Here is a 16,263-nt window from a genome sequence, read left to right as displayed (position 1 = left end):
CATCAGGGACCACACTCACACACAGTATAGACAACTGTGGGCCAATGCTGAATGTGTGCTATGGTTGTGTTTTATTTTCTAGTAGAGATGAAGTCACATAGACCTGTCTATAATGGATCTCACCATAAATGAAAAAAAAGAAAAAGGACACCAATATACATTAACTACATGAAATTATTTAAATTAGAGTGTTTCCACTTATCCCTACAAGTACCAGTAATGGCAGAAGCAGATGTCTGGCTGTACAAAGAATGTGTTAGTTGAGAAAAACTCAACATAAAGTTGCAAATCCCTTGAACACAAAAATCACCTTCAAAGGAATCTCTTTCCATCCTTTCTCATGGAAGAAATGAAGGCATGGAAGATTAGATCTGAGTACTTTCCCCCCAGAAGAAGAGGGGATATATATCCGTCTCACTGAGAAGATTGAGAACATGCAACAGGCTGGTGATGTGGGAAATAATTCCATTAGTAGTTCTTGTAATGGATGATTTCAATGCACTGTCCTGATGTGCAAATTCCCTTCTCAAAGCAGAAATCCCAGACATCTGTAATGGTGGTAGATGACCATCAAGCAAACAGATACATTTATGACTCCAGGGAGGAGACTCCAAAGTGTTTAACTGAACAAGTTGTCATGATCTGGTTGCTAAAATTATTAGAGACGCCTCTACCTGAATTAAGGTGCAAATGAGACCAGATGCCAAAGTCAATAGTACAGGTTTTATTTAACAGTAAATGTGAGACAGAGAGAGGAAAAAGAAGGGTGGGGGAAAAAGAGAGTGACAGAGAGAGATTAAATAGAAAATGTATCTCGACTCTGTGGAACCTAGCAGCATCCCATGGGTCCAGTTCTTCTGGTCTTCTCAGTGGTGAGGGTCCCGCAAAACATAGAGTCCAATGGATTAAAATACATTCAGGAGATGCCCAGGCACCTCCCTTGGGGGGGAAGTTTTACAGTCTCATGCAACAGACTCTGGATTTGTTGCATCGCTGGGTCACATGAAGTCCTCTGGTAGTGAAAGACTTCAGGAATGAGTCTGAGGGGGTGCTTTGGGGGTCTTTGATGGTTTATGACCCCTTCTCAGGTGCCTCTTATGTGAATGTCCCAACTGTACGTGGTCTTCCTGGAGCAGGGGGGTTTACTCCTTCTTTTTTGTGTGGAGAGATTTTGCCATCACACACCCAAAACCCTTCTCCTTCTCCACTCGCCGAGCCCAGCTAGGGCTGATTCTTAACACAGCTCTTGACTTTGGCTTTCTTTGTGGATACATTCTTCTTCCCTGAGCCTTTGTTACTTCTCCTTAGACCTGAGATAATTTGACAACAGTCTTATCTCAAGTTCCTGTCGGAGTCAGGAGGTATATTTGGGGTCATGGTGTGCTTTGGTGGTCGTAGATGGGCAGTTCCTTCTTTGCAGTTTGAAAAGAAAGTCTTTCTATGATTTTGATAATGTTTAGGACATTAGCAACTTTCAGTCTCTTGCACAAATGCACGGTAACACCTCCCACAGGAATCCTGCTTAACCAAAGAAGGATCAAGGGGGTTTGGTCTGCATCTGAACCAAAAATGCAGAGAAACACAGGAAATAAGTCCTAAGTATGAAAATTACGTAGGAAAAAAAGAAATTAGAGACCTGAACTTCTACATTAAGGTTCTCCAAAACTCGTCCAGTAATCCCTGTAGGGCTGGGAAGATAAGCAAGACTTTTTTTTTTTTCCTTCTTAAAGAGATGGCTCAAGGAGGATGGATTTATGATCATCATAAACTGCAGGCTTTCTTGAAATAAAGAGAGCCTGTAAAGGAAGCACAGACATCATCTGAATTGTAAAGGAACCAAAGCTGCTGGTACTTGCAATTCGACAAGGCCACAAATAAAGTTTTAAACTGTAGCACTGGAAAAGTTGACAGGTACAGAAGACAGTATAATTATGGATGCTGCTTTTATTATGAATATAAACAGGGATATTCTGTATTCAGAAGTGAAGGACAAGTTAAGAAGAGAATAATACAAACAGGAACTGTAAAACAGAGTGTCAAGAACGAAACCAAAATTGCACTAAATCTGAACTAAACAGAGGTATAAACACTCTGGAGAGGTAGGGAAAACTTTAATACTGGGATACAAATTATACAAGAAATGTAAAAAAAGGCTAGATAAGCAGCCAGAGTTATCAAAAAAAGAAAGATATGTATTTCTCACAATAAGGTTGCACAGTCTTGGAAGAGATTCATGTCAGAGCTATTTCGAACACGAGGACAAACAGTGGAATAACTGGAGGCTTTAAGTGAACCACGACAGCAGACAGGTATAAATACAGGACAGCTGAACAAATAAAATTAATAAGACAACTACTCCAACAGTAAACCAACAGATTCCAGGCTAAATACAAGCCAAATACAGGTGTAGAATCTTCACTAGTGGCCACACAACTAGGATCGTAACAATGACTGAAACAGGGAGATAGGCAACAGGAATGAGAAATGTAATGGTGGTAACAGACTTGACTTAACCTCCGGTGGATCTGGCAGATATACATAGGATATAATGCAGTCAATAAAAATCAAGTCTCTATCAGTCACTGCTTCATGGAGCTCACAAGACTAGACTCAGTACTTGCCCTAGTCAAGTACAGTATGCAAGATCTAGTTTATCTTTTTACAACTGAAAAGCTACTTTGTAATAGCAACTGCTATTTACTTTACATTCAACACTTACGGAACTATGATACCAAGGAGGGAACTATGCAAAAGTGAGAAACTGTGTCTAATGGAAAAATAAAGAGGTCAGCTAAGAAAATTAAAACTTTATAGGCAGTGAACAGAGTACTTAAGGATACCAACTGGAAACACAGAGACAATGAATAAGCTTATTAAAAGGGCTTAATTAGGAGAAAAATGAAAATCACATGGCTAAAGAGGAGGTTAAGAGAGGTAAACACATAAAGAGTGATGGACATATATTCATACAAAGACAAGAAACCGGAACATAAGCAAATAAAATTAAAAACCAAAATTAGACAGCAGCAGGAAAAAGAGTTTCAAAAACACTCAAAAAGAATAAAAATGAATATAAAGCTTCAAATCTATTAGGTGCAAGAGGTCTCCCAAATAAACTAGAGGGTTGATTTATGATCAGATATAAAAATGCATACTCAGAGTCAATAAGGCTACTGAAGGCAAGATAAATGAACTCTTTCCTTAGCATGAAAAAAACTAGACATGTTCCTACAACTGTCTTCGGAGCACAAAGGATATATGGGTCTGTCTGAATTTGAAATCACTTCAGAAACAAATTGACTAAGCAATAGTAGCAAATCACCAGGGCCAGATACATTTACTGTACTCTTGAAGGAACACATCGATGAAACAATGCAGAAGCTCTCTAGTAATACTTCTCAAAAAAGCCTTGATACATGATGACTACAAAATTGAAAATAAAATCCCTATTTTTTTATAAGAGGTTCAAGTTCTTAAAATGCTTAGGAAATTTAAGGCCTGCACTAAACAAGTTAGAACTATAGGAGAAAAAATAAAATCTCTAGACAGCGAAGAGATACTATAACAACAGAACTGGCAGACATGGAAAAGACAATGTATTTTTTAAAGGTGAGTTAGGCTAACATAAGAACCATGAGGGAAGGCCCTTGCACAAATATATGGATAATTCAAATTAATTAAAAACCAGACAGAAAACAAGGTGATGAACTAAATGTGCAACTTTCTCAACGTAGGAAGGTCACTAGTGACGTTCCACCTTTGCCTACATTGCAACATGCATTATTTAAAATATTCATGATGAAATAAAAAAGAAGGGGTGAGCAATGAGATTATCTTTGCTGCTTGCTGAGACAGGAGGCATAAATGAACTGAAAATATTTGCAGAACATCTTAAAAAATATTAACTGGGTAACAAAAAGGCAGACAAAATACTATAGCAGATAAAAGCTAGTGAGAGATTTTTTACCCATGCGCATTATTTATATAAGGAATTAGGATTGATTCTAATCAGTCACTTCTATTACAGAATAAGATGTTATGATTAAAGTAGCTGGTTCCATAACATCATCAGTGCAGAGTTCAGTGGTGGCCAAAAACACCAATAAAATTTTTGGGAGTCTTAGCAAAAGACAGGAGTGTCGATCTGCTAGAGGGTAGGAGGGCTCTGCAGAGGGATCTGGACTCGCTGGATCAGTGGGCCAAGGACAAAGGTATGAGGCTCAATAAAGTGAAGAGCCAAGTCCTGCACTTGGGTCACAGCAACCCCATGTAGCACTGCAGGCTTGGGGAAGAGTGTCTGGAAAGCTGTCCAGCAGAAAAGGACCTGGGGTTGCTGGCCAACAGCTAGCTGAAAATGAGCCAGCAGCGTGCCCAGGTGGCCAAGAAGGATAATGGCATCCTGGTCTGTATCAGAAACAGTGGGGTCAGCAGGACCAGGGAAGTGATTGTCCCCCTATACTCAGCATTGGTGAGGCTGCAGCTCAAATCTTATGTTCAGTTCTGGGTCTCTCACTACAAGAAAGACGTGGAGCATGTTCAGAGAAGGGTAAAGAAGCTGGTGATGGGTCTGGAGAATAAGTCATATGAGGAGCAGATGAGAGAGCAGGGTTGTTTAGCCTGGAGGCTCAGGGGAGACCTTACTGCTTTCTAAAACTTCCTGAAAGGAGGTTGTAGCAAGATGGGGATTCGGCCTCTTCTCCCAAGAAACTAGCAATAGGACAAGACGAGAAAGCCCCAAGTTGTGCCAGGGCAGGTTCAGGTTGGACATCAGGAAGAATTTTTTCACTGAAAGGGTGGTTAAGCATTGGAATGGGTGCCTGGGGAGGTGGTGGAGTTACCATCTCTGGAGGTGTTCAAGAAAGAACTGGACGTGGGACTTAGTCCTATGGCTTACTTGATGGTGGTGTTCAGTCAAAGGTTGGACTCAATGATCTTGGAGGTCTTTTCCAACCTTAATGATTCTACAATTCTAAAAGAACAGAGACCAAGAATAGAACATCATTATATCTTGCAGAAATCCAAAGATCACCCCATCTTGAAAACTGTATATCATTTTGTCTTCTTGATATCTGAAGCTGTTAAAAACTGTTCAGAAAAGGACAGTAAGGATGATGGAAGCACAAAAATGCTCCTGTACAAGGAGTAACAGGCTATAACTCTTCATCCAGGAAAGGAGACAGACCGGGGATCAGGAGGCTACAGTAAGTAGCACAGAGGACAGTGAATCAGAATCAGTTTTACAGCCTTTACCAGTACAGAAACTAGGAGGCATAAAATGATAGTATTAGGAAGCCTAGTTCCTATCTGGAACTAGGACCAGAACAAACAGAAAAAGATGAATCTTTGTGCAGTGTATAGCAGACTCTAGTGAGAAAAAAATTCTGCACATTCAAAGTCTACATGGTTTCAAGGGGATATTGGACAGCTATAGCAAAAGTACATCTGTTAAGAGCTAATACAAAACTGTATTTTGCTTAGGGAGGCACTGTACGACTTGTGATAGGAAAAGTGTTAAGAGAAGCATTAAGTTCTTGCCCTGTTTGGCTTTTCTAGGGAAACATTAACAGCTGCTATCAGAAAAAAAAACAAGTGGGTTCAGTAGATTTTAGGTCTGAATCAGTCCTGAACTTCTTAAGCAAGAAAAAAATTTTATTACTATGAAATTTGGACAGAAACCCACACCAGCTTTGCAAGAACTATCAAAGAAAATGCTACTCCAAAACATCTTGACAAAATTGAACTGTAGTATTTCTGGGGAAAGAAAACCAACCCTATCTTTTTTGACATTACTGATAATGTCATGAACTGCATGCAGTTGAAAACCTAATGTTTATATCTCAGTCAAATATACAAACAACTCATTTCACTTTTTGGTTGCCTGCAGGCTAGATATAATTTTTCTTTCCAGACTAATTTATTTATAGTTTTAAAGTAAAGTGAGACAGACACCTGTATCAGTTTTTAAAAAAAAATAAAAATACAGTGCTATAGTTGACTCTCTGATGGTTGCGTAATTTTATTTCATTAGCCAAGGAAAACACTTTAGACAGTCTTACTAATTATCAATCTGAACAGGAACGCTGAAATTAACTTTTTTTTTTTTTAACTAGCATTTTGTTTTGTTAATGTCATCCTTTAATAGTTTCTTTTTTATCCATGCAGGTCTCTTGTTCCCTTTGCCCAATTTCTTGCTCTTTGGTTCTTGAGCCTGAAGGAAGTAATCCTTGAATGCAAACCAAGTCTCTTGGACCCCTCTTCCCTGCAGGGCCTGTTCCCATGGGATTCTTCTTAGAAGATCTCTGAAGAGGCTGAAGTTAGCTCTCCTGAAGTCCATGGCTACAATCTTACTTGCTGCCCTGCTTCCTAACACTGAACTTCACAATCTCATGGTCAAGGCTGCCTCCAGCCTTCACATCTCCAAAGACATAACACCAAGTCATGAAGGTTTGCTTAGAACATAGAATCTGCCAAGTCTGAGGATCTGAAATACGTCTTGGTGTAAAAATCACATAAATATAAATTAAATAAATGTTTATAAATAGTTATATAAAAATTATTTTAAAACCCGCAACATTATATAAAAGCTACTGTAAAATATTATTTCCCCAAATGGCTCCATATTCATAAGGATTTTTTCAGATACTTAAAAGCACTTTGTCTGCTCTGAAAAATTTGAATACTAAAGAAAAGAAACAGCTGATTTTACATTATTTTTGCTATATACATTTTGAATTTCAAAGACCATGTTTTTCTCTCATTACTCTACCCCCAAGTCCAATATTGCAAGGACTAGTGAAGTGGGCTGACCTGCTATTAAATTACAGACAGCCACATCTAAAGCTTCTCATCAAAGAAGAAGTTTTCTCAATGCTTAAAAGTAGCACTTTTAAGACACTTAAATGAATGGCAGATGGTAAAATATGAAACAAGAATAGACCCAGATAATGGTAGTAGAAGTTATTTTATAGGAGAAGCCTTTTATCCTTGGGAATAATCTCTATTGCTGAAAGTCCTACCCACAACAGTAGCTCTAGTGATCTCCTCACTGTAGCATTCAGAACTCGACCAGACTAACAGAGCTAAATATGCATAGCTGTAAATCCTGTCTTCAGTATTCCTCAGGACTAATGAACCTGTCAGTAAAAGGGAGCCTGCAAACAAATGCATCCCACAAATGCTGTCCCACAAAACTGGTTGGAGAAAAAAGTATTATCACAAGTAGAGACAGAACTTTCTTTTCCAATAATTTTCCATACACATATTCCGCATAAGAAGAAAAGTTACTCTAAAAACAAAAGTTTTTTTCCTCCTATGCATTTGAGTTGAGCACAAAAAGAAGGCAAAAGTTATTTCTATTTTTGTGGCAAATGAGCTAGTTTGATGAAGGGCATAAAATAAAGATTAACTACGAGTACCTGAGAATGAAAAGGTACAGAAGAAGGAGAATAAATCAGTAAGGCAATGTGATCAATTATGACTGTTCTAGAACTGACTTTCAGGTTACAATTTTCTATTAATATTTTGAATCATACAGAACAGGAATGAAAACTATTTTCTTGAACTGCTTGAAATATAAAGCATTTATCTCTTTGGAATTTATGTCATGTAACTGTAAATGTAAAACTTACCAAAATCAGTGCTAGAGCTATTTCAGCCTGATTTCAAATTCTGCTTTTGAGGTCCTGTATACTAGAAAATTATATACTGTAAAAAAAGACAGTGTTTATCTTCATGTTACACTCAATGGTCCTTTATATTAAATGCTAGTTGTCCGAAAGTTTCTATTTGGTTCAGAGTATAACACAGAAAAAGCAAATATTGCCACGAAGTCACGGTTTAATTCCTCTTTCTCATTAGATTTTGACAACAGGATCATATGAGGACTGAAGATAACACTTTCAGAAAGGGACCTTGGGGAGGTCTTGTAAGGGACACAGAAAAACAAAAGATTGGATCCTTAAAATTTAGTTTTCAGAGTCTTCAGTGAGAAAACTTAAGAAAAACAAGGAAATAGCGTTAACAATGTTTTCTAGGAAAGGTCAGCTTGGCAGGACTGCCCACACTTATCTATCAATAGTATGAGGTGGGAGAAATTCCTTCTGAATGGGTGTCATATCTAGAGTCACATAATATTTTATAACTCCAAACTAAATTAACACTGATTTGTATTTTAAATTTCCTTACTTTTACACATTAACACCATGCCTGCGACCTGGAAAAACTGTCTCTGCCATAGCCCTGGAAATCACTTCTTTCCAGACTCTACCACTGAGTGATCATTACTGGAGATGAAATACAACCAAGGAACTTGGGCTCATTTTGTATGCAGTGGCTGCATATCTCACGTATGCCTTCTCTGCAGAATCTATTACTTTCCAGAATTTCTTTCAAAATTCAACTCCTCAAAACCATGAGAGCTTGTCTCCTGCTCTGTCTTCTACCAGGAAATACTATTTAGGGTACCCATAAAATACAGGAATAAAATCCATCCAAATCAACCCAAACCTTGATATTAAAAAGAAAGAGGCAGACTTGAGTTGTTTGGGGTGGGTTTTTGTACTGCTTTAGTTTGGTGTTTGGGGGTGTCTAGGGATTTTTATTTTTTTTGCTTTATTTTGGATGTTGATTAATACATGCACATATTGATACAATATTTTGGCAGACACAACCAGCTAGTGTTGATTCAATCAAAAAGTAACCTAGGACTACATAGGATAGAATTTCGATTCTTTTCCTATGAAAGTTCATACACAAGGCATTTAAACACCACTGAGTCCATAGCAATTATGTACAATCATATGCACAGACACCATATAGTGCAGTCACATGATATTTACTATGACTCTTGCGATAGTTTGCATACAACTTATCTGCCTTACCAGCAATATCTGGTAAAAAAAAATAAAATGAAAAAGCTGTGCTTTTTCATGTTTCTCAGCGAAGTAGAAAGTATATGCAAAGCTGATGGAGGAGGCTTATACTTATCTCAGCAAACCAACCAGAAATGGACATGCCTTTCACAGACCAACCTTTTTGAACATTCTAAAGAGCAAGTCATGTTTCACAGTGTTCCATGGAGAACTTTTGAAAACAGCACACAATGTTTCTAACTACTAAAAGCTATTTCAAATTATTGTGTGCGTTATATTAAACAATTCATATAAATATTTACTGCGGTAGGAATGAAACATGTTCATGTGTTATATAGGTAGACTCTCTCTCTAACATACTCACATATACATACATGGACACCCACTATATACTTTTTTGGTTTCTAATTCTTAGCAGAGTATCACAAACTCAATTCATGTCCCCAGGTGTCAGATTTTAAGTTCACATGACACAGCAAGAAGAATGAAAAGCTCTCCCTTGGCCCCCTCTGAGGAGGGTGCCACTCTAGGAAATACCAGTAGAGTTCATGAAATTTATTTTACTCAGCAAAATTAAGAACGGGTATCCTAAATTCAAGAAGAATACTGTTTATATGAGGAAATAAAATACACTACTTAGGGATGCTGATACCCTAGACACTCTTGCTGTACTGCTGATGCAAAATGCCACCAGTTCATCTAGCGACATCACGAAATGATCATACAGAAGAGTCCTCTATAGCTTAGAGGCAACACATGCTTTGAAAAAGCAGCATAACTGAATTTTGGGGAAAAAAAAGCACCACATACATGCTGGCACTGATTAAGCCCCATCTGTGTCTGCAAGAGAGTTACAGTGAAATAAGTGACTGTTAAGTGTTCTCTCAGCTCAATGCCCTTGAACAGACATCCTGTCTGATACACAAATGAAGAAGACTCTGGTGTATTAGTTTACTCTTAAAATGCTTGGGAAATAGTCTTCTTTTTTTCTCTTAATTTAATAGCCTAACAATATTTGGAGGAAGAATGCTATAATTTTGGTATTTATAGACATTTTTGCTCCTGTTAAGGTTATGAACGTTATAATAAAGAATATATAGCCCTGGCCAAAAAAGCAGTTTTTACAGGTAAGAACAGAGGTGTGCACAAAAGACCCAACAACCGGTAATTACATGTATTTCTATTACCCAATAAAATCTCTTGCACTCCAATACAATAAAGTGATCTCTGCAGAAGACATTAAAGTGCGCGGTCGAAAGCACAGAGATAGAGAAGCACTTACATTTGCACTGTGATCACTTCCACTAACACAGACGACATCTTGTTTTTGAATTGTTAATACCTCTTTTGTAAGCTTCAGTCGGATGTCATAAGCATTTTCAGATACTTCATCATACAACAATGCAATACCAGTTTTAGTCTGCAAAAAAGCAAGACATACACAAAAATTTAAGAATATGAACATTTCAGAATGATGAATAACAAGCTCTACCCCATTAAAGACATAAAAAGCATACAAATGAGCATTATTTACAGAAGTGGAAAACTAGTCTGCTTTTCAGTCTTCAAATGGATTAGACATAAAAAAGCTTCTTTTGTACTTGAAAATAAAGGCTAAATGGTCTTTGAAGTAGACATTAATATGCAAAAAGTAAAAAAAAAAAAAAAAAATTACAAAAATTTCTCCATTGTACTGTTCCACAAAGGAGTGTTGCCGTTTAATGATATCCTATTTGGTTTTCATTGTACAAAGACTTATGAAACTATATTAGAAGCAGATAGGTACGTATAAATGGCATGTGAACTCATTTTACAGTTTCAGCCAGAAGTGGCAAAGTTAAATGTTGTTCCTGACTTCAAGATGTTCCTTCCACTGCGTCAGAAAATTAACTGTACCCTTCATAAGCATTGCCATTAAGATACAGGGTTCTGTTAGAGTAGAAAACTGTTTTCACATTGTAAAACACATGATTAAGTACAGTTGTTACATTATTTGTTTTAGATTAAGATGGACTTGCACTACTTAAGTTCATCACTAGACTAATAACTAGTAAAATATATAGGATAGTCAACTATTTGGTATAAATGATGTTTTCTCCATGAATAGCACAAAAGAAATTCTATTTTAATTTCTCGTTTATTTACTTACATTTCCCACTAATATTCAGTGCAAATTTCCTGCTAATATTCAGTCAGATATTTCCTTAAACAAAAACTGTAGCATTAGGACTGCTTACAGCAGTTAAAATACTCAGACTAATGAAATTTCAGAATTTTCCAGTCACTGCACAGAAGAGAAAAAGCAAAAGACCTGTTCTGAAATGAGTGATCATATTTAAAACTAGTATTTGCTTATTAATTTAAAATGTATATAACAGCATCACCACAACAATGCACTTTATGCAAGTGAAGAAAAATCAAGCATAATTTAAGTTTTAGTTGCAGCATTTGTTTTTAAAAGAAGATTTAAAATCAGGTTGTTTACTAACAGTTTGTTAAATAGTAGATTGTGTAAAGAACTGAATAATGGAAGAATAAAAGAAGAAACACGTCCTGTGCACTGAATGAAAGCTTAAGGGATTTTAAAATAAAATTAAACATAAAATATTAGCTTCATATTAATATTTTTATTTCTGCAAGATTAGGGAGAAATGCCTATGTCGTTTGTCAATAAAACCTTTTTGTCTTTAAAGGCAGGCTCAGCTTAAAACTAAGGCATTTAGATTTGGTTTAGTTCTATGCAGCAACTGAGTGTCAAAAACTCCTTTACAGCAGAAACAGAAAATGCAGCCAAGAGAGTAATTAAATTTATCTTAAATTATATACACAGCAGTTGCTCAGGTGAATTGGTCATGTAGTTCATCTTTCCTGGGCTCAAAGCAGTCATTCTCATGTAGGGCACTTGATATCCTATGACCTCTGAACACGTAAAGCTGACACAGGCTTCTTAGGATATCCAGGTCCTTTTCTGGCTGGAGGCAAGACCAGATTTCCATGTTTATACTGTGATACAAATACTGGTCATGCCAGCAGACACCCATATGTAGGTATCTTCAGCTTGTAATGGATCTCACCAAAGTTTACAGTGCAAAAATCATAGAATGGCTTGGGTTGGAAGAGATCTTAAAGACCATTAACTTCTAACCCACCTGTCATGTGCAGGGATATCTTCCACTAGATCAGGTTGCCTAAAGCCCCATCCAACCTGGCCTTGAACATTTCCAGGAATGGGGCATCCACATCTCCTCTGGGCAACCTGTGGCAGTGCATCACCCTCACAGTAAAGAATTTCTTTCTAATATCTAATCTAAACCTGTTCTCTTCCAGTTTAAAGCTATTCTGCCTTGTTCTATCACTACATACCCTTATAAAAAGTTCTTCTTTGGCTTTCTTGAAAGCCTCCTTTAGGTACTGGGAGGCTGCTATAAGGTCTTCCTGGAGTCTTTTCTTTCCCAGGCTGAAAATCTCCAATTCTCTCAGCTTGTGTTTGTAAGAGAAATACACATCCAGCACAGCTGTTTAGATTTTGTCAAACCAGTGGTGAGCAAGAGACAACTCTGAAGCATGATTCTACCCCATCTCTTTCATACATCCATCTAGAAAGGAAGAAAGTGAATCGTTGCTCTCTACTTTGACTTAAAAAATAAATATAAATAACAACTCAGATAAGTGTCTAATTGTGGGCAGACAAATCTTGTCCTTAGTGTTTTCTAGGAAAGCCTAAATGAATCAAAGTTCAGTGAGGGTATAAAGTCTTAATCATTCTCACTTGTTTGGAAGCCAACATTTCTGTATTTTCCCAAGATTTTGAATTTTTTTACATTTTTGGGATGTGTGGATGTTTTATCAATACATTTTTGTGAATGACAACATATGAAAACCACGCCAATATCATCCACTTAAAAGCCATGCTGCCCAACAGCAAGTATTTTCAAAGAGTAGAGCTACAGCGTTGAAAAACCACTGTCCCTGAATTTTGCTGCTGTTCAGAGATTCTACATCACTATCCCACCGGGACTGGCAACCGCAGTTACTTTTGCTGATGTACCAGAGCATGCTTTATAGAAACACTGAAAGAACAGAGCTCTGGAGAGCTCTTTAACCCAGAACTCTTCTCTGGCTAGTAATTGTTACATATGTTTAGAAGAAACACAATGAAAAAATCTCTGAACTTTCATTTGTAACAGATGATCAGGTAATGAATGAAATATGCAGAGTGACAGATTAAATAGTTTAGCATTTTCCATCACACTATTTCAACTGGAAGTCTCACTGAAGCTCATCTATTCCTATTAAAATCCAATACCTACCTAATACTCCATCTAACTCGTGATGTGATCCAAGATGATGTGCAGCAATACCTTATTTGCTTTCAGAATCAATAAGATTAATCTAGATTTCTCTCAGCCTTTCAAGCTGGCTTTTTTTAGACCATTTTAAATGGCTTTGAATTCAGCACATTCAGCACAATGTTCAGTACATTCCCTTGTTCTCTCCTTGTGTTAAAGATATGGCATACATAGCCCTAGTGGCAAAATTCCAGTCCAGACAAAGTGCTTCTTCAAACAAGAATCTTTTAATGAGAACTTAGCCTTTGCACAGATATGTATATCCGGCATTTTAACTATTCATCTTGATTTCTTATTTAAAAACTGTCTATACAGTAGCCGTTCTAGTAACTGGTATCAGAAACTGAGGACTGAAAAGTCAAAATAACTCCCCAAAATTATGTAGTACTGTTAGAAATCATATACCAAATGTGTTTTGTAATAAAAAGCATAAGGAAAGTGCATAGGGAGTTGCATATCCATAGGATTTCAGTGCTTGCATTGAGAGGCAGGGGAAATATAAATTTAAATTCATTCGGGCACATGAGGAAATTAAATCTTGACTTTCATATCTCTGAGAGTTTTCTAGACATTGGCTTCAGGCAGAGGAGTGTGTGGGTGTGCATGTGCACATTCACTATGTGGTGGGAGGAAAAGGAGATGGGTAGCGCAAGCATCACAGTAGCTGTGACTTTTAAGAAAGCTTAGACTACTCTGTTTTTGAATGAAAGAAAACACTGAAACATACTTTCTCAACACAGCTCAAAACCTGTCAATACCACAGAGAAGAAAACATTCCTCTCTAGGGGGAGCTAGAATGGCAGATGAATCCTTTTATCAGTTTTATTGTTGACTACTTAAGCAGGTCCCTAGCCAGTGTACTTGCTTTAAAGCACTCCCTGTTCAGCATAATGTTTTGAGACCCTACTCAGTGTACCATAACTCTTCCAATGTGCTGCATCTGCAGCCTAAAGCTCACAGCTGCAAATTCTGCTTCCAAGCAGGCATCTCCAAGCCAAACTTCAGTCTTACTAGCACAAAATACTTGTCTTCAGTACTGTAAGCTTTATTTTGAAAGAGCTTGCAAAAAAATAAGGTAGAGTTTAAAAGTGGTGTTGAGGTGTACTGAGCTTCCTATAGAAACTGTTCACTTGCTTATGTCCATTTTTTTCTCTAACGCATTATAGCAATACTTGTTACGCTTTTCATGATAGTAACTGTTTGAAGAGAGACAAAAAAGATTCTTACTTATATCATTGGGAAATTCAGATGAGATTCATAATAAACCCCTATTTATTCAAAATAAAATAAAAAAGACGTATGCATTCAGAGCAGATGTCAGAGTACAAGCAGTGCAGTGGTATTATTTTGATTTAAACTGTGAACTGTGAACTCAGTAACTCCAAACGTCTCTCTCATGCCCTCTGCCCAAGTGTATTTTAGCAATTGTGATCATTAGCTTTGTGAACTAAACAAAGCATTAGTCTTAGACCCTCATAAAAATGGATCATCTGGAATTTCCCCTGCTTTACCTAAAAAAATCCTCTGCATGGAGTTACATTGGTTCTCCAGAAAAAAATCACCATTTGCTGATCTTCATCCTTAATAAATACATGCTTCAAAGGTACTGCAGTTCAATTTTTATCTGCTAAATTTAATTTATAAATTACCTTAACTTGTAAATAAAATTCTTTAAGAACTACATTTGAAAGGTTTTTTTCCCCCACTGAACCACCACATTATATTTCCAGACTAGTATTTTACCAGCAACATTTACATCTCATAGGTCTAGTGATAAACTTCTCTAATCCAATTTCATTTTTTAAAATTAAACTACCTCTGTTGAAATTCTGTATCTGTAGTACACTGATGATTTAAACACTTGCTGAAGACACATGAGAACTGGAGTCACCGATTTTGATTCTACATCACTTAAGATTAGGAAGAGAACTTCCAGCAGTCCCGGCAGTCAGTGCTGTGAGCACCAAGTTACAGCAAGCTCGAATGTACTCTCTCTCTTTCAACTGGTTTGATGTTTTCTATATCATCATCGAAAGACAAAGATACTTTCTCAGATAAAGACAGAATTCAAATTCAAAATATCCTTGACTAACATAAAAAAAAAATTAAAAATGGGATGAAGTGTAACAGGAAAAAAAATGGTAGGAAGAACATCACTTGCATGGAAGAAGAAAAGCTTTTCTTCACCATTTCCTGAGGAATGGAAACATGTAGGTAGCAGTGAGGATTGGCAGAAAAATATGGGCATCAGTATCTTTCATAAAGATTGTTCTTACTTTTTTTACATCTGCATTTATTGAGGACAATATTATGGATCGACATTTCACTACATAACACTCATAAAAGGTATATTAACATTACAAGTTTTTAGAAGATTTTAACTGCAGCGTGACTATATCACTTTCTAGCAATTCAGAACAGAGTTCTTCCTAAATTTTCAGGCAGCTGTGGTGGTTTGAGACATACACAAGGTAACAGAAGTTTGAAAAGATGCTCTCAATATACAAAATTTAAAAGTTTATTTTGTTGCTTACATCACAGCCAGTCCACTAGTCAAAAATAGCCTTAGGGATAGATCCGTTAACGACATTAGCCCTGCAAGGAAAGTGATTAACAGCTGGCTCTCAAGCTGTGTGATCTTAATCAGTAAGCAGTAATGTCTTGTTTAATTACTGCAAGCTCAGTACGTCATGAGCCAATTAGATATGATTGATTATTGTCATCCTCATGCATCTCTCTCAACATCAGACACAAATATTTGAATTCGGTAATGTGTGTTTGAAAAATGAATTTTCAGAATGTCACGTTGAATAAAAATTGCCTTCTTAAAAATTCTAAAAAATGCTAACAGAGCTGCGTATTTGAATACAGATTCTACCCCAGAACACGGCCAAGACACAAACTGTTAGAAAAATCACCTAGCTTTATTCTGATTTAGATCATATCTTGAAGTAAATTGCCTAAGAATACAAAGCCTAAGAATATAAAGATACTCCTATGCTTACAGGAGTTTATACCAGTTAAACAAGAAAGCATAAATTTCA

The 16,263-nt window shown here is 36.9% G+C and overlaps 1 protein-coding gene across 2 annotated transcripts in view; it reads right to left on the bottom strand.

Moving 5' to 3' along the window:
* The window catches only part of LOC135412059 (gamma-2-syntrophin-like), a 298,003-nt gene that overhangs the window by 186,864 nt on the left and 94,876 nt on the right, over nt 1-16,263 (bottom strand). For both annotated transcript variants that reach the window (XM_064650434.1, XM_064650435.1), the window contains exon 2: nt 10,153-10,290. In XM_064650434.1, coding sequence (XP_064506504.1) covers nt 10,153-10,290 — 138 coding nt within the window. The remainder of the gene's footprint in view (nt 1-10,152; nt 10,291-16,263) is intronic.

This window comes from Pseudopipra pipra, chromosome 3 (assembly GCF_036250125.1).
Source record: "Pseudopipra pipra isolate bDixPip1 chromosome 3, bDixPip1.hap1, whole genome shotgun sequence".
Classification (NCBI taxonomy): Eukaryota; Metazoa; Chordata; class Aves; order Passeriformes; family Pipridae; genus Pseudopipra; species Pseudopipra pipra.
The sequence above is the reverse complement of the archived record's forward strand: the minus strand, read 5'-3'. Positions and strand labels throughout refer to the sequence as shown.